The 20069-nt window shown below is 36.6% G+C and overlaps 1 protein-coding gene across 1 annotated transcript; it reads left to right on the top strand.

Annotated features, from left to right (window-relative positions):
* The first annotated feature begins 206 nt into the window (after positions 1–206).
* Positions 207–13283, top strand: Snx17 (sorting nexin 17). The gene is made up of 12 exons (XM_089858968.1): positions 207–581; positions 893–1085; positions 1161–1336; positions 2513–2600; positions 3224–3308; positions 3404–3566; positions 4904–5047; positions 5117–5179; positions 5251–5370; positions 6955–7197; positions 7267–7323; positions 8598–13283. Exons 1-12 carry the CDS (start codon positions 522–524, stop codon positions 8709–8711), a joined length of 1506 nt encoding a protein of 501 aa, XP_089715094.1. The 5' UTR covers positions 207–521; the 3' UTR covers positions 8712–13283.
* Positions 13284–20069: the final 6786 nt, after the last annotated feature.

Raw genomic sequence — 20069 nt, 5'->3', positions numbered from 1 at the left:
TCATGATTTGGCGGGAAAATTTCGAAATTCGCGCCAATTCTAATTTGGCGCGAAAACATCACGAGAACCGGTTCTTTTTAAATGCACTTCATTGCGGGGGGGGGGGGGTTACGGGGATAAACAAAATAAAATCTGGCTCGATTATGCAAATTTCTTTCCCCTTTATTTTATACCCCAAAAATCCCTATCTTTAAATTCCCATGTTTGGCCTCTTTTTCCCTCCTGCGAGCTTTGCTCTTAGCTTCCTCGGGGGTGTTTTTGTCATTTCAGCTTCGTGAGCGCTGAGGTACTAGGTTGGCTAGGGGAGTTTCATACAGATACAGACATACAGCCTGAGCCAGACACGGACGGCTTCAAAGTTCAGGCAGTGTGTCTTAGGTTCGTGGCGGAGGTAATTGTGCAATTAAAGTGATGAAAATCATCGTGGAATAAACGTTAATTTGTAAACGCGGAAAAGTGCCAGTGTTATTAGGTTTAATATACACTTTATATGGAGGTTATCCGCATGAAAAAGTGGAAAAATGCACTTCTCAATCCCTGATACAAGGGACATCAAAGAAGAAACTGGTTCTCCATACGTGGTAAGAAGCCAAGGCTACTTCCGTTTGTTGTTTTCTATATTAAATTTCCACAAAATAGTACGTACCTATGTACATACATTCGGTAAACATTTTATCTGTCAGGGATTCCCTGTCATGTTATAAATCATCATTGTAAGCTTCATGTTAGGATCAATCATGCCCTATTTGCATTGTTTGTTGAACTGTTTATGCTCGAGGTATTTTGTTAGTAGAAAAATTAGAAATTAATTTCATAGTAGCTGCCCGATATGTCCTTATTTATAGTATACACGACGCATTACATTCCTGTGTTGGGATTTGGTAATTTTTAGGCTTATAATATCCACGTAAATGGAACGTTTCACTGCACCGTGCGTTACCGACAATTGCACAATTTGCATGACCAGTTGAAAAGGGAGTTTGGACAACACGCTCTTCCGTCGTTTCCACCAAAGAAAATCCTTCCACTCACTCCGTTGCAAACGGAAGAAAGAAGAGCCCAGTTAGAGAAATATATTCAACTTGGTGGGCAATTGAGCGTTGTTTTATCTGTTAGGTCGTAGTTACGCTATATTAACGTAAGATATTGGAAAAATTTAGTGAGTCAAGACCCTAGGATTGTAAATAGCGATGTATTTAATGGTTTCTTGCTGAGTGCTCAACAAGAATCCCTTAATGTAACTGAAACTGATGTTGAAGTACAAGTTTATTTGATGAACTGGCAAAAACTGACTGTTTCTGTCAAGTCCAATGCACCAAGCTCACATGTTCTTGAGGTGATGTGATTTTTGGTGATTTATACATACAGTACGCCAGGGTTGCTACATTACCTAAGATTAATGATTAATAGGATTGAGCTAACAGTTCTGAACCTGAAACGTCACACCCTTCTATCTCTTACTGGAGTTTCATCCCCCCTAACGGTTGGAAACAGTATTCTACGCGCAAAAATGCCAACCAGAGAGGGGCTGCGTGACGTCAGACTATCTCTTCCCCCTAGCCAGTTGTTAGCTCCCTATTAAAAAGAAATAATGTGATTTAGATGGGCCCTGATTTTTAAGGAAAAACACATGCCTTTAAGATTACAACTGTTGTTAATAATTGTGTGATTGAAATAACTGCTAAAGATTTGTTATGGAGTTAAAAGAAAATTAAATTGGGTACAGTTTGTCTAGGGAAAATATTAAAAAACGCATAATACGTTGTTGAGAACGGGGGGGAATCTAGAGATGTCTGTAAAATTCTTAGTCTGAATTGTCAAAGAGACATTTTCTTGAGAAATGTTGTTCAAAATCAGGTCAATCGTGTCTACAAAAAGATGTACATAGATTTCCGAATTGGGTGATTTGGAAATATCAGAAGTTAGTTGTCTTTTCTGATTTTAAAGGAAAAGTACAGGTAACTTTAAAAGAACAACCTTTTTTCTAAATATAAAATGAAAAAATATTGAAAAAAATAAATAAATGGTCTCTTATTGAAAAATAATTATCATTTAATTAGTCTTGACTCTTCAAAACGAGGTCTACTGTGCCGCCATTGGTTTTGGTGGCGTCTGCTAGCCAGAGCCTCTTACCCCTAACTTACCCTTCTCTCTCTCTCAGCTTGTGAGATTTCAACCAATACTGTAGGAGTAAGAAGTTCTAGCTAGCAGACGCCACTAAACCAATGGCGGCTCAATTTTTAAGATTTATTAAATGCTAATTATTTTTTATTAAGAGATCACAAACTTTTTTTAATATTTTGATTCCTTTTGAATTTTGAAAAAGGTAGTTCTTTTAAGGTATGTTATGTTACTGGAATTTTTCCTTTAATTTTGGGAAATTTGGAAATATCAGAAGATAGGTGCTTTTTTCTGATTTTAAGTCAAGGATTTATGTGAGATTTGTAGCAACCCTGAAGAAAATTTAAGTCAACATCTTGTAAAAACTGAATTTTCGTTTTTATTTTCACAGGCAGTTTCTACTTCACTTTCTCTTTCCCCTGACTTGACCTGCTATTTTTGTCTTTATCTTGTTCACAAAGATAACAACAAAGTCACGAGTAATTACATTTTCTTTTCCTTTAAAGGGAGGGTGAAGTAGAAAATCAAGTGATTTTTTTATCGATTCTTCTACTAATTACAAGACCAGTCTGCATAGTGAAACATTCAATAAATACTTCCGAATGATTTTAAAATTCAAATTAGGTTCAGATTTAAAGGATAATTTTAAAGAAGGTCCTCCGACCAATCGCGTAACGCCCTGCCTTCTTATTAAGAAAATGCTCGTGGCACGCTCCATGTCTCACGCCACGATTGTCACGTCGCACGCTAATTTTATCAAATCTCGTGATAAATTTCATTCAACACGGAGCATGCGTGCCACGAGAATTTTGTTAATAAAAAGGCAGGGCGTTACGCGATTGGTCGGAGGTCCTTCTTTAAAATTATCCTTAAAATCTGAACCTAATTTGAATTTTAAAATCATTCGGAGCTGGTATTTCCTGAATGTTTCACTTTGCAGACTGGTCTTATAATTAGTAGTGGAATTGATAAAAAATCACTTGATTTTCTACTTCGCCCTCCCTTTAACAAATAACCTGCAATCAAAAAGTTAAAACTAACTCAATCATTCATTTCCTCGATCACCTTCTTTAATTACTACTTACCTTTGCAATTTCTAAAGTTCAAAGACGAATGGAAGACTTTGAAGCTCCATACATGACATTAAAAACAGCGGGTGCAAATCATTTTCTCGTTATTAGAAAAAGGTTCAATTTGTTTTAATTTTAAATTAAATTAATCTCTTCGGGTTTTTGATTGGGAATTTTAAAATTGAATAAAATCGGGGGTAATATTTGTTTAGCTATTGGGATTCGTCTTACGATGATGAGGTTATAGATGACAGGACAGCGCTCAATCTTTTATACGTACAAGCTCTTAGTGATGTAGAGTTAGGTTGGGTTTCCGCCACAAAAGAAATCCAGCGTCAACTGACCGCTCTTCAGTCCAGGGGATCAAAAAACGAAGTAATCTTTTTTTTTTAGTTTAGTGAAATAGAAAGTGTTGAACACGTCAAAATCTAAACACCTCTCTTCTTAAATGAAAAGTTCAGATAATATAACGTTATACCTTAAAAGAAAGGCCTTTTTCTAAATATAAAAAGAAAAAATAAACGATCTCTTATTACAATATGATAATTAGCCTTCAAAATAATCAAGGACTACTGCGCCATCCCCCATTGGTTTAGTGACGTCTGCTAGCCCGAACCTCTCACCCCTTACATCTCTCAGCCTGTGAGAATTAAACCAATCCCGTAGGAGTAAGAGGTTCTGACTAGCAGAGGCCACTAAACCAATGGCGGATGGCGCAGTAGTCCTTGATTATTTTGAAGACTAATTAAATGCTAATTATTTTGAAATAAGAATTAGTTTTAAAAACAATCAAGGACTAGTGCGCCATCCGCCATTGCTTTATAGGCGTCTGCTAAATCGAACCTCTTACCCCTACTTCTCTCAGCCTGTTAGAATTCAACCAATGCTGTAAGGGTAAGAGGTTCGGGCTAGCAGACGCCACTAAAGCAATGGCGGATGGCGCACTAGTCCTTGATTATTTTTAAGACTAATTAAATGCTAATTATTTTGTAATAAAAATTAGTCTTAAAAACAATCAAGGACTACTGCGCCATCCGCCATTGGTTTAGTGGTGTCTGCTAAATCGAACCTCTTACCCCTTACCTCTCTCTGCCTGTGAGAATTCAACCAATCCCGTAGGGGTATGTGGTTCGATTTATCAGACGCCACTAAACCAACGGCAGATGGCGCAGTAATCCTTGATTATTTTTAAGACTAATTAAATGCTAATTATTTTGTAATAAAAATTAGTCTTAAAAACAATCAAGGACTACTGCGCCATCCGCCATTGCTTTAGTGGCGTCTGCTAAATCGAACCTCTTACCCCTTACCTTCTCTCTCAGCCTGTGAGAATTCAACCGATCCCGTAGGAGTAAGAGGTTCTGACTAGCAGACGCCACTAAACCAATGGCGGATGGCGCAGTAGTCCTTGATTATTTTTAAGACTAATTAAAAGCAAACTAATTATTTTGTAATAAGAGATCATTTATTTTTTCTTTTATATTTAGAAAAAGGGCCCTTCTTTTAAATTAAGGTGTAATGTTATGTTACCTGAACATTTCCCTTTAAATTTGTACCCAAAATTCTACATCAAAATTTGAAAATCTGTCTTTTACTCTTTTATCAAAATGTAACGTGTTCAACCTCTTTGGAATAATATCTCGTAGACTTAACCATATTTAATTAATATATTCTTCGGTAACGTACGTGTTTTTCACCCCACTTTTTCGTAGTATATTCAATTAGCTAGAACTTTGAAATACTATGGCTACCTACAATTCAAACCATGTACGTGCGACTATCCTCAACCTGGCTCCAAAGTTCTTATTTCAGTGGGTGGGAAAGAATTGAATTTCAGGGTTCAAATGCCAACAGGGGTAAGTAAAAAGAGTTATAGACTTAATGTCAGACAAACGGATTAGTGAGGAGAAATGTGATATTTATAGGACCAAATTAAAGAAATGAGTTTTAGAGTGACGAGAATAAGATGTTGGAGGATTACAACTTCCGTAATTATTCATTTGTTTCTGATTTTATTGATTGAAATGTAGGTCATTTTCCATTTTAATTAAATTCTTAGCACCAAGATACTTGTGCCAATGGAAACTGCACCGGAGAGGGAAATGTTCGTCTAGAATTATCTTTCGAATATTTGGTTAGCAAAGATAAACTACAGTGGATTGCTATCACCAGCAATCAGGTCTGTAACAATTAATATCATATTTTTCTTTATCCGATTGAATTAGGATTTGATAATTAGATGGGCGTCTTTGTATATAATCTAATCTAACCTTTTAAGATTAGAAAATAATTGTTATTATAAATTTAACTTTAGTTGTACAATAATATTTATTACTGTTTTTTTACTCCACATTGTTATGTAATTACCAACGTAGTTATACGCTGATAGCCAGTTGGTTAGTTAGTTATTTAGTGGTTGTGACGCACGCGATTCAATGGATATTGTAATCGTAAAGGGAACTTGTAAAAGAGACAGGGTTGATAGTTCAAAAATCGTGGCGCGAGGACGGTCTTGAAGTTCAGTATGAAGCTATGGTCGTGTGAAACGTATCTTATAAGAGTTTGTAGTAGTGTAGAATAATTTTTAAACTCTTCCTGGAAATGAAGAATTTCCTATTGTTTGCTAGTCCCATATGAGTATATATTGTCCCTGACCCACCAGTTTTACAACTTGGGAACCAGTTTTCTTATACATGTTAGGGATGTCAACTTCCCAGAAAAAAACCGGTTTTCGGTTAACCGGTATATTTAAATGGCCGGTTTAACCGATTCAAAAAACTGGCCAAAAAAACCGGTTTTTCAAAAAACCGGTTTCTAACCGGTCGTTTATGATAAATGTTGATAAATGCGATACTCCAACGTAAACTCAAAGACCAAATACTAGTACCGAGTAGTTAGTACCAATAGATGTTAAGTAATGCCGTTTTCCATTGGCATTCTAGAATAGGCCAATGAAAAATTACTCGATAGATGGAGTAATTTTCTTGGAGTGAGAACGAAAGTTCCTTTAAAATAGCTTTATACGCATCTATGTCTCCTTTGATATTGCTCCATGGTGGTAGATTGTTAGCAGCCAACCGAAGCTAAGTAACATTAAGTGACAAAAAGGGAAAACTTTTAATTTTGTGAATTAAAAAAAAACCGATTCGGTTTTCGGTTTTTATTTTAAAAAACCGATTAAAACCGAAGAATTAAAAAAGCGGAAAAAACCGGTGCTCCGGAATTGAAAAAACCGGTTTTCGGTTAAACCGGGCGGTTTTTGACATCCCTAATACATGTATAGAAAGCCTTCCCTCACTGGGAGGCGATTAGTCGCCGTGAGGTTGCTTTCGAAATTACTTAGACATCGGGGACACCTTCAATAGACCACTAAGTTGATGGATTTAGTTTTTTTCTGAGATTTGTCACTGCAAGGGTTTATTTACGATTGTGTTGCTTTTCTACAATTTTCTGATAGAGAAAAATGTATGCTAAACTATAGAAACGGCACCTTATAGTGTCGGGTCACTGTATCCCGCGAGTATTGAATTGGGCAGACATTTCTTAAGTTTATGTGGGACTCTTAATTGATAACTTTATAGTGTATGCGAGACACTGTATCGCCTTTTATCATTGTTGGGTGCTGTACAACCTTAGCACATTTTAAACCACACGTAGTATTGCAAAATGATTTTTGCCCTTGTATTTAAGGGGTGCTGACAACAATAATCAAATGTTTTTCGAAACAAGTAACTTTACTGTTTATGGTTTATTTATTGATCAGGCCATTTTGATGAGCGTGTGCCTTCAAGCCATGGTAGAAGAGCTACTCATGAAGAGAAGTGGCACGCAGTTTCGAAAGTCTCAAGAACAGCAAAGATGGGGGGTTAGTAACGGTAACGCCGGAATTTCTTCTAATAGGAGAGGATCTTGGAGTTACATGAAACGTGACGGTAGCAGTCATCAAATTTCAATCAGTCGTTCCGTTTCCACCGATGGAATTGTTAATAACGCCACAACTCCGCAGGTTAAGCGCCTTATAGGCAATATGTTTTTGTGAAACTTCGGGTTCATTGTACATTCTTTGTCTTCATAGATGGAGCATCCCAAAAATAGTATTACAGGAAAATCCACTGATGTTAAAAAGGTTGCTGTAAGTTTGTCTTTTATTTTCTTTACCATTCAGTAGCTGCTTTTTTACTTTTATTAGCAGCAGTTTAGCTATTCTTTTAGTAATAGAGGTGGCAATTGCATCACTTAGTTGCATAGTAGAAGCTGTAATTGAGTATTATTCTGAAGGTTAATGGGACGCCACAATAATTTGCCGACTTAGTCACATGATACCCCTTAAAGCAAGGCGCGGGTCACGTCGTTCACCTACAAACAGCAGTTTAGCTATTCTTTTAGTAATAGAGGTGGCAATTGCATCACTTAGTTGCGTAGTAGAAGCTGTATTTGAGCATTATTCTGAAGGTTAGAGGGACACCACATTAATTGGCGAACTCAGTCACATGATACCCTTACAGCAAAGCGCGGGTCACGTGGTTCCTCAACAAGTTGAACTCGACTTTCCTTAAGGACGTATCCAGTTTTGCCTTGGCTTTTGTGGGCAGTATTTATAAGTGCACTTATAAAATTGGAGTTCGTGAGGAAAGGCAACTTGTAGAGGAAAAATGTGACCATTGACCAGTCAGAACTTGTCCATGAGGGCGGACCTAAAACTAGCCTTTGCTAAGCTTAGAGGGCCAGTCAACTCCACCCCTTGATTATGGGAGCATTAAAGGGAGGGTGAAGTGGAAAATCAAGTGATTTTTTATCGATTCTTCTACTAATTATAAGACCAGTCTGCATAGTGAAACATTCAGGAAATACTTCCGAATGATTTTAAAGCTCAAATTAGGTTCAGATTTTAGGGAAAATTTTAAATAAGGACCTCCGACCAATCGCGTAACGCCCTGCCTTTTTGTTAACAAAATTCTCGTGGCACGTTCCATGTCAAATGAAATTTATCACGAGATTTGATAAAAATTAGGCGCACGACGTGACAATCGTGGCGCGAGACATGGAACGTGGCAACAAGAATTTTGTTAATAAAAAGGCAGGGCGTTACGCGATTGGTCGGAGGTCCTTCTTTAAAATTGTCCTTAAACTCTTAACCTAATTGTAATTTTAAAATCATTCGGAGCTGGTATTTCCTGAATGTTTTACTATGCAGACTGGTCTTAAAATTGGTAGAAGAATCGATAAAAAATCACTTGATTTTCTACTTCACCCTCCTTTTAAGTGGCATTTGTTTAAACTGCCGCTGAGACTTGCTTTAATGCCTAGTTATAGCTTTGTATCACAATTTAATTTGCTTGACGAAGCTTTGCACACAAATGAGATTAGTCTCTTACACTCTCACGTACATTACTCAAAACACATTAGGAAAAATTGGCATCTGTGTCCATCAAACCGTCCAATAAAGGAGGCAGCGTTTCATCCGCTCGTGCATTGGTTGAAAACGATGCTTTCGAAGGGATTGGTGACGATGACCTTTGATCTAAAAACACGTACTCCTTTTTTCCCCTGTGGGTATTGAAAAGATAATAAGATTTTTAGATGCGGGACTGTTTTAATAAGTAATCGACCTGACTAAGATGACATTCCTATAAGAAGTTTTCCCGTCAACGAGGAAAATATAATAAGCAAATGGTTTATATCTTTTTGACTAAAACTTTACTACAATTTTTTTTATTTAATTTTATTTTATTCCAAATTGTTTGGATCATAAGGTGACAGAAACGTAAAAATGAAATCGTGAAAGCAAAGATATAATTCTATTTTGCCAAAACCAAAATACACAACAGTTTTTATTTCATACGTATAAAATAAGAAAATTATGGTATATTTTATAAATTTGCTTCAAATATAAATATATATATAGGAATGTTTATAAATTTGTTGCCATAAATAATAATTATGCAGTAGTTAAAATAATTCCGTCTTCTATTTACAATTGTTCTTTTTTATTTTTATTTTTATTTTTATTATTACTATTATTACTATTATTAATTATTATTATTAATAGTTTAGGAATTCTTTTATGCCATTTTTTTAATTTTATTTTATTTTTAGCAGCGAATTGTAAGCTTCAGCCTTGTTGAATTGAATTGAATCTAGGAAAGTATTTTAATTTAATATTGATGCAGATACAAATAAATAATAAATAAATATATAAGTAAATGTTGAAGGTGAATTGATCCTTATGACCTAGATAAAATGCCAAAAGATTATGCTTAACACTCCATATATATGAAACATATGGTAGTGGTTTCATGAAAGGTAAAAGGTCACCGCTAATTTTGCTTGAAATTTATTTAAATTGGAATAAAAGTTTGTTAAATTTCCGCATGATGGCGCAACTCGTCGTTCTACATTACTACTGTCGCCATCTATTTAGTAAACAGTCATTTATTCCTCTTTAAATATAACTTAATTATTTAATTTCTAATAATTAGTTTCTAAACCCGATCGATGACAGAAAGGTCCACAATTAAGTTCATTCCGACTAATTTTGTAGGTATTGGAATAAAAGTTTTAAAAATTGCGTACTAGATGGCGGAACTGGTCTTTCTATATTACTAGTGTCGCCATCTATTGTCAAAACAATCTTTTATTCTCATATATCTACTCTTAATTATTTTCTAATTCGGATTACAGAAAGGTTCACAAAGGCTATTTAAATTAGAATAAACGTTTGGAAATTCCGCACAAGATGGCGTAACTAGTCTTTATGCATTAGTAGTGTCGCCATCTGTTTAGTAAACAATCATTTATTCCTCTTTAAATACAACTTATTTAATTTCTAACAATTAGTAGATAAACCCGATGACAGAAAGGTCCACAATTAAGTTAATTCCGATTAATTTTGTAGGTATTGGAATAAAAGTTTTAAAAATTGCGTACTAGATGGCGGAACTGGTCTTTCTATATTACTAGTGTCGCCATCTATTGTCAAAACAATCTTTAGTATCTAAACCCAATGACAGAAAGGTCCACAATTAAGTTAATTCCGATTAATTTTGTAGGTATTGGAATAAAAGTTTTAAAAATTGCGTACTAGATGGCGGAACTGGTCTTTCTATATTACTAGTGTCGCCATCTATTGTCAAAACAATCTTTTATTCTCATTTACATCTACTCTTAATTATTTTCTAATTCGGATTACAGAAAGGTTCACAATTAAATCTTTGGTTATTTAAATTGGAATAAACGTTTGGAAATACGGCACAAGATGGCGTAACTAGTCTTTACACATTACTAGTGTCGCCATCTGTTTTGTAAACAATCTTTTATTCCTCTTTAAGGTCTTAATTAATTATTTAATTGTTTTTAACAAATGAGTTTTTTGGCTGAATACGCCAATGAGAATGTTAAAAGAAATTAAGTTACCAGTATTAGGAGGACTGGTATGTTTTTATTCCTTCCCAGCCCCCTTGTCCCCCCCCCCATTTGAACGGTGGTTATAGGTTACAAAACGTTAAATAAAAAAATAAAAAGAATTAAGGTGTTAAGTCCGTACAAAAATGGTTGCTCAGTAGTAAAGCGTCTACAACTTACGGAGTAAATTTAAAAAAATAGAATATATATGCATATATAGTAAATTAAAATTTAAAAAAAGGCTGGGTACTGTGTTTTTCAGGCTTTGTAAATAGCGTTGTAACGAAAAAGGAGAAAAAAAGTACGATGTATTATGTATGTAGTATGAACCAATGAACTATTACTTTTGTAGAAGAGTTTGTTTATTCTATATATTGTTTAGGCTAAACAAAAAATAAGAAAAACTGAAGTAGCGTCGGCGACTAGAGATAGGACCTTCCCATTTCATTTCAAAGTAGAGTTTTAATCTCAATCCCATTTAGACCCCTAGTATAGTTTTTGGTAAAATAGGTTGAGAGAAACGTTGCAACCCCATTTTGTGTAAGAGGTCCTTCTTACAGTTTATATCCCTCCGCCACAATGACGTTTTTTTGAAACAATTCCCCCCCCCCCTTTGTAGAGCATTTCGGGAATTGCATACGGAGAAACCAACATATAGGGACGAGGCCACCATTGGGGTAGTCTCCCTCTCGCCATAAGTTTATCATGCCTCTAAGTACACAAATACGGGTTACAACTGGGCATCTTCCGCAGGCTACTGTGACGTCAGAACTCGTATAGCGCTAAGATCCGAAGGGATCCAGGGAGCCAGACAAACACTATTGCCATAGGAGTAGCAGCCATTTCTCTACTTGGCATTATAAACTTATGCTCTCGCCAAGAAGCACGGATAGAATCAGTGCGAGTTGGGAAGTGTCTCGCGTGTGGTGAGCTTGGGCTCCATCTGGCGTTGCTTCGTGACGCGAGGGAGAATACCCCAATGCCGGTCTCGCCTCTTTGTGTTGGTTTTTCTCTATATAATTTCCGAAATGGTCTATATCAATTTACATCAATCATAAATTGGTGATGCATAGAGAGGTTTCGGTTAGGGGAGGAGCTACGATTCGTAACATGATAATTTACACCGACATACTTGTGAGGGAAATCTAAAACCCGCAAGTATGGCTACCAAAACCGGGTAAGAATTAGGGAGGGTGTGGCGTACCACTCACCCAAACGGGAGCTCGCTATTTCTTTAGTTTATGGTTGGCTTCACTAGCTAATAAGTAAGACGCCCTTTTCAAAGGTCTGGGTAAAGTAGAGAATGGTGTTCGACCATCTTGTTTTGTTAAAGGGGCTGTTCGGACCGTGGGACAAACTACGATCTTCTTCATAGAGCTTAGCATAGCGGGTGGGTAAAAAAGGAGACGGGGGTCGGACAGCCTCTTTAAGACGCAACATTGATGGGTATATTAACAACAAAGATATTAGTTATGGCTTCAAACATAAGTACTTTGGTGGACTGGTAACTTTGAAGCCCTCTCTATTGTCTTTATTGTCCACATACCGGATGTTCCATCTGAAATCTATCAAGCAGACGAACCATACTACCCACCTTTTGGAAAGGGTCCATAGAAAGCTTTCAGTTGGAGGAGGAGCTAGAGTCTCAGGAATGAAACTGACACCACCCAATATGGCTACCAGAACAGCGGTAAGACTTGGGAGAGTGTGACGTACTACCATCCCATCTGAAAGCTCTCTATAGCGCACCCTAGACATTGCCCACGACCAGTCTAACTTATAGTTGATATTTTGGTATATTACGTAATTAATGAATCAGTTTAATTGCTAGAAATTATAAAAAGGATAACTAGAAAATGTTATTACAAACGGAGTTATGCCCTGATACCAAGTTGGTTAGTTAGTTATTTAGTGGGTGTGGTGCACGCGATTCCATGGATAATTCAATTGTAAAGGGAACTGGTAAACATGACAGCTTTGATAGTTCAAAAATTGTGGCGCGAGGACGGTTTTGTTGTTCAGTATAAAGATGGGAGTACTACCATCCCATCTGAAAGCTCTCTATAGCGCACCCTAGACATTGCCCACGACCAGTCTAACTTATAGTTGATATTTTGGTATATTACGTAATTAATGAATCGGTTTAATTGCTAGAAATTATAAAAAGGATAACTAGAAAACAAAACAAATTTTCTCTAAGATATAAAGAAAGTATATTTGGGTATTTTGTAAGTTAATAATAATAATAATAATTAATTAGGGCTTGTAAATGAATTTTTATACGTATATATATAAATATATAAAACAAATGCACTCTTTAAAGAAACAGTACTCTTAATTCTAATTATATAATGAATAAATGATATAGTTCGTTTATTAATTATTAAATAAATATGTTAAAAAAAATTAACCATACTACGGAATATTATCTAATTATTTTAGGGGAATTCATACTAGGCTTGGTATGAATTTTTCTATAATGTTGCGCGCCGGCCAGACGTGTGGTGTCAAATTGTAATTACTGCGCATGTCAAATTGTAATTACTGCGCGTGTCAAAATTACTGATAAATTGGTATATTACGGAACCAAAATTTTAAGCATCTCTAATTAACTAACTAATCTGAAATCGTTTAATGCTTGTATTTTAATAAAGTATTTTATTTGACAGTATAAAATCATGTTAAAAAATATATGGTATTGGTGTTTAATTTAGGGTTGTTGAAAGCTGGACTAAACAACAGTGTAAATTTAATCCTATATGAAAATTGACAAATTATAAAAATAGATATTAAATGAGCTAGTTTTATGCCAATTTTCTTTCCGTTATGCAGTACTACCAACTATTTCTTCTTCTACTACTACTACTACTACTACTACTACTACTACTACTACTACTACTACTACTATTTCTACTACTACTACTACTACTACTACTACTACAACCACCAAAGGATCAATTATAACGGCATCTTATCGTTTAATTAATTGATATAAGTGAAAAACGTGATGCTATCCAGTAAGTATAAGCGCACCATTCCGTCTAAACGAAGGATCGGACATTATAGCCACAAAACAATCCGAAAGGTTACGCAAGTATTGTTTTTTTTTAATTGCCTATTTACGTCTCAATATGACGTCAGCTGCCCGACCTCTCGGAAGTAGACGTGGGACCTTACTTCCGTCAAAAGTTTTATCACTTCCGATTCGTTAACTTCTTAAAAAATTAGCGATGAAACTAGATGCCATAGAAAATTTACAAGAGAAACTGAATCTTTATAATATAGACCATAAGCGATAATCCTCTTTAAGTGTCTATCATTAGGTGTTTGGTGGAACTTCTCCCCTGTCGTTTACGTCAGCGCCCAAGTGAAATCGGCGCAAAAAATACAAGAGAGATTTTTCTTTCCCTGGTAGCTCCGCTCTTGGCTAAGAGAAGTATAGAGTGGTACTGAGAGGGGAGGAGCTACGGGACATGACGTCAATATTGGTAGTCTCAATTGTATGGCCTGACTCCTGAGCTGACGACTTCCAATATGGTTGCCAAGACCGAGGTAAGAGACAGGAGGGTGTGACGTCACGTGAAAGTTCGTAGTAGCAGCAGACCTTTATGGGGTGGCCTGACTCTTTACGATGGAAGTTTTACTTTTAATACATGGTGCTGTCTCGTATAATAGAGCTATCTCGGTTGAGACGTCAGTGTCTATGTTAATAGTCACGGGCTTAGCTTTGGCAGTGGGCTGCCATGTTTGGTACCGCTTTAGTTCTATGGGCAAGTAGCATGGGTGACGTCACACCAAGGCTTCTGAGACAGCTCTATTTAATACCAGGTTGCGGTGAGACGGATTATAGGCAGCAGGGAACAGACTAGTCCTCTATAGATCCCATTCAGACATAGAAACTAAATGGTAGATTATCAATTTATGTTTTGCGTAAACAATTATCTATAACAACGGCTTCAATACAAATTTTCTTGGGTCATAAAAAACCTTCCATTCCTCAGGTATATTTTCGGTGTTAATAGCTACTAAAAAACTTGATCGCGTGAACCAGTGTAGGGTTGACAACGCCGCTGTTTGCCGCTAGAAGTGAAGAATTTAATATTTCTATTCAAGCTGCTCGATCCGAGTAGTCTACTGTCGTTTAGCGGGAAAAAACATATACTTCAAAGCCAAGTTCAAAACTACGTACGCGTTATACTTCATTAGGTACTGTTACATGGAATTAAATTTCGTTAAAAAAACAATTCGGCCAACGGTTCGAGAATACGACGTGGAAACAACTTCTAGTAGACTCAACAAAAATCAGAATTTTCGCCATGGAAAACGATTCCAGGTTAGTGTACTTTTTTATAGTTCGGTTACGAGGGGAGGGTTAAGTCACTCAGCTTAATCAATGTACAGGGAATTTGAGAATGATTAGCCCCTCGTTCAGTTATTCTTTGTGTTAGTCTTGAACTAGACAAGTTTCATAGGTGACTTGGAGAACTTCAAAAAATCTGTGGAATTTTAATCGCGGAATTGTTTAAAGAAATTTACAAAATATTATGAAAGAAAACTTATATTGAAGGCGGGGTATTGTCTTTAACGCAATTGCGTCAATTTTGGCTATGACTTTGCATGGATAGTCGTAATTAAATGACATATTTCATTCCTACGAAGTTTCTTAAGCCGTGTTTACACGAGAAACTGAAACTTTTTTGAACCATTTTGGAAAGACCTAATCCATTTTTAAAAGTAATAACTGCTTTTTCTCATAAAAGATCTCTATGATTAACAGCAAAGTTTTACACTTCGAAAACGGTTTCAAAGTGTCTGGTGTAAACGCGTCTTTAGTGTCAGAGAGTATATTGTGGTTGCGTGACCACCGTATCGCATTCCGTAATATTAATTCGCCATAGAGCCATGAAAGCCAACTGACCGCTCTTGGCTGTTGCTACGGGTTAATAGGCTATACAGGGTGTTTGTGAAAAGTCCATCAATAATGAAAGAGCGTATTTATTGGGCCATTTTGAGTCGAAAATGTTCTATGACATTTTGCCGTCCGAGCCACGGTTTTCGAGTTATGATTTGAATATTTTAGGGATGACCCCTTCATTAAATTAGCCCTGTCTTTCAATTTCTTAATTAAATTTAAGGGGTCGTCCGTAAATTACTCCAATCATAACTTGTAAACAGTGGCTCGGACGGCAAAATGTCATAGAACATTTTCGACTCAAAATGGCCCAATAAATACGCCCTTTCATTATTGATAGACCTTTCACAAACACCCTGTATATCACTGGTATACTGTTGATAATAGGCAGACATTTCAGTAAACTTTGTTCGTTTTCTATTTCTATCTCGGGGTAAATAGTAAATTGACATTAGCTCAAAACAGATAATGTATAGGTCAATAACTGTGTGTGCATATACAGGGTGTTTCTGAATGGTCTGCATGTTCTTTGTTCTATTTTGAGTCTAAGATGTAATTTCTATCTCCATTTTTGCCGTCCGGCCCACTGTTTTCGAGTTATGACTTGAGTGTTTTAGGGATGACCCCTTAGTTAATTAGCATTGTCTTCCAGTTTCTTAATTAAATTTAAGCGACCACCCTTAAAATGTTCCAATCTTAACTCGAAAATAGTGACCCTTATGGCAAAATGGTGATAGAAATTACATCTTAGACTCAAAATCGCCCAAAGAACATCCCCCTTAATTTATGACAGACTTATCAGAAACACTCTGTATAAAACCGCCCTCGAGATTTTTCAGGTTTTTGTTGAAAATTAGGTTGTCTAAAATAATCGACTCTTTGTATAAACCAAATTTCAACATCCGAAGGAGTTAAATTACTTATGTCCACTGTCTAACAAGCAATGGAGTGTAAGGTATGAGAGCAATACCTGCATCTCTAACTCCCCAACTTCTACTGTATTGTTTCTTGGTCAGTGAATGAACTTTAAACACAGAATGGCACTTACGAGGCAATCATGCACAATTATTGGCTTTGCTATTAGGAAAAGATTAAAATCTGATAAAGAAGAGTACCCTCTCTTGACATCCACTTATGAAACCCCTCGAATTTTGAGAGAAAAAATATACATTAGACTACAGGTGTTACCAGGGGTGTTACTGATTTCAGAATTGCTTTAATAAGTAGACTAAAAATATGTCTAAAAATACTATGCTTGCTTATTACAAACAGTTGTTTTAACGAAATATTAAGCTATACATACATAAGCGTGGGGAGTTTGCTAAGATACTTGTTACCCTAACCACAATTCATTAAAGAAATAATCATATAATATTCTCCGTAAGTTTGGGTCTGCCGTAGGCATTGGATGCAACACCAAATAATTAAATACTTCTACGCCATCTCCTCCAAACCACAACAGATAGAGGCATTAGCCTACTATAATTTTCCTTCCATGGTATAGATCTATCTCAGAAGCCTTAGTGTGACGTCACCTATACTATAGAGCTATCTCGGTTGTGACGTCAGTGCTCAGGTAGAACGTCACCGGCTTAGCTTTGCCAGTGGACGGCCATGTTTGGTACCGCTTTGGTTCTATGGGAAATAGTGTGGGTCACTAAGGCTTCTGATATATCTCTATTTTCCCATAGAACCAAAGCGGTACCAAACATGGCCGCCCACTTCTAAAGCTAAGCCCGTAACCAGGGCCGGATTAAGCAATTTCGCACCCGGGGGCCGAGATCCGGCCCTGCCCGGCGCCCGCGACGTTTTAAGTAGGCACTGATGTCACAATAGAGATAGTGAACACACTTGGCGTAGGTTTCTAAACCGTTTCTTCTCCGACAAATCCGCCATTAGTATTAAGTCATTTTGGCCCATCTTTATGGAGAGTATTGTACGGCTATGATGTAAGATGTAACGTTACGCGTGAACACAACTTAACTTTTAAGTTTTAATGGTGTTGCTAAACTTAGCACATCTTATTTTAGAGATGTGGTCTTAGCTTGTAGGAAATAAGTGAGATGGAGTCAAAATATCCATACTTATAACCTTGCCTGTGTACCCCCGTCTAAGGCGTTTCGGTAGGGTCGTGTCAGCAGCCCTCATCCACGATCCTACCTACCTAACTACTTAGTACTATGGGAGACTTTCATTGCCGAGGTCGTCCATCCAACTCTTTTCTCCAAGGTCTTAGAGCGCCTTGATTAACACCGAAAATGCCTATATAATTTTAATGGGATTTTTTGGTTTAAATAAAGTTACTCAACGAATTAATTTATTTAATTATGCTAATCACGCGTAATGCTACACGGAACTAACGCTTCAAACCTTACAACGTCATACCTATCTATCTCTAACTTCGGTGTCTTCCCCCAACAAGGTAGATAACAGTATTCTCTCCGCAACTACTCCACCTATGGAGGGCTGTATGATGTCAAACTATTTCCAAACTTGACCAACTGTTAGCTCATTATTGGGTATAATTAAGTAGGGGTATTTGAAGGTCAAAATTCCTGCAGTGTTTTACCAATTTTTTGGCAATGGTAGGACCATGGGTAAATAATCATGGCTAAACACAGGTCTAGGATAGTTTAGTGAAATATATTTAAGAGTGCTTTATAATTTATGCAAAGACCATTTAGAGTTTATTAGACTATCATCATTAAGGTTTTTTACCCATAGTTTTCCTCATTGGAAAATCCCCACAAAACATTCCTGGTCTGGAGTAATAAAAATTGCCTTCCTTGGAATAAATTCTTCCCCATTTAAGCAAATAAGCTTAAACAGTAATACATACAGCTACTAGGAATCATTTCGCAATCATTTTCTCAACGTATCTGGGCGGATTTGTTAGTTAGTCTAGTAATGATTAATTTTTTGGCTAATGTTTTGCCAGACTCGGGTAAATTTGCAATGAACCAGAATACTTATCACTATACTAACTAATGTGAGGGAAAGCTAGAGCATTCCGCTAAAATAACTTAGCTATAAATAGTTATCGTTTATGTCATTCTAAATTGCGATTATTCTGACAGGATCAAGCGTAGCATTTTTGTCTAGAAAAATTCTATAAATCTTCCTAAAACCTCGTGAGTAATAAATGTATAAATGTTTGAATTGGTATATCAAGGTCGGAAAAAAGTAACTTAAATTAAGTTTAACAGAATATTTTTTTGAAGGAAATGGTTGAGCAACTTTTAAGGATAAGAAAAAAAGAATGTGTTTGTGCTTATAATAAGTACATTTTGAGGGTCAATATAATATCAAAACATTTTACGGGAATAATACTTAGCGATATGAAAACTGTATCTGCTCATCTTCAAAAACGTGAGATTCAGAAAAAGATTAACTCGAAGTTAAAAATAATACGTAATCTACGTTACCTACCGATTATCAAAACTACTTACATTGGATGCTGAAGAAAATTACGTAGTAGTTACGCGGCAAGAAAGTCTTTCCTAGTGCATGGTCATGTTGTAAATAAAATGCCGCCAAATGTACAAGGTGTTGTGTACGGTTAGGACCTATATCAAGCTTATCTTCCATCAAAGAGAGCTCAACTAGGCATGCGTGGATTTCTTTGAGTTCTCGGTGCATTAGAAATAGACCCTTTCAAATGAAAAAAAGTGGTAGTCAACCCTCAGTATCGGGATGTACAAGGGGGTGATCCCTTGCCGTCTCTGTGCACTCTCATGACACCCCAAGCCTACAGCGAGATGGAATGCAAAGTTTTATCCCCATGTGTTTCCCTCTTAGTTACATCAAGAAGTGATATCTGGTTTATTAGGGAGAAGTTATTATAAGTTGCCTAAGTATTCGCGCGCTTAGTAATGCAGACCAAGAAGCGATATCTAGTTTACTAGGGAGTAGGTATAAGATGCCTAAGTATTCGCGCGCCATAGTCCCAGTCCTCCTTTCAAAATACAAGTGGGGACGTAAAAGTAGGCCGGGCTATTTCGCCTCTCCTCAGTCCGAAAATACGTAATTTTCGTCGTTCGCGTCGCGCTGACGTGAGTTTTCAAGAACCAATGAGATGCTGGATGTAATTTAGAGGCGGGGATTAACTCCGGACTTACGTTTGGACTGGAGATAATGCTGGAAATGTGGCGAATTTATACCTTCCCCCTAATAAACTAGATATCACTTCTTGGTTACATCATAAATTTATATGATATGTTCCATATGTTTGTCACTGGTTACTGAGAGCTTGTTGTGAAGTGACGTAGTTGAAACGTCATAGATTCTCCTAAAGCGAAGCCTGATGAGTCACGGCCCTTTCAGTCACTACTACTTCAAAACATAGTTCTTGACACTTCCCAACATAACGCATTGTAGCCTACATCCCTTTAAAAGCTTATGGATCTACGACCGCAAGTTTCAACCGCTTAAGTGACTTTGGTTTGGTTAACGTTTTGTAACATCTTCAGTTTAATTTTCTTCTGGTGAATACGTAAAAACTTGACATATATTATCAAGTGAGGCGTGATAGCAAAATATCGTCGGCGAAAAGAGGGGGAGATGAA

The sequence above is a fragment of the Phalangium opilio genome, unplaced genomic scaffold (genome assembly GCF_054372755.1).
Source record: "Phalangium opilio isolate 3A_F unplaced genomic scaffold, DU_Popi_V2 ptg000329l_1, whole genome shotgun sequence".
NCBI classification, from domain to species: domain Eukaryota; kingdom Metazoa; phylum Arthropoda; class Arachnida; order Opiliones; family Phalangiidae; genus Phalangium; species Phalangium opilio.
Note: the sequence above shows the minus strand (reverse complement) of the source record. Positions and strands in the feature narration are given on the sequence as shown.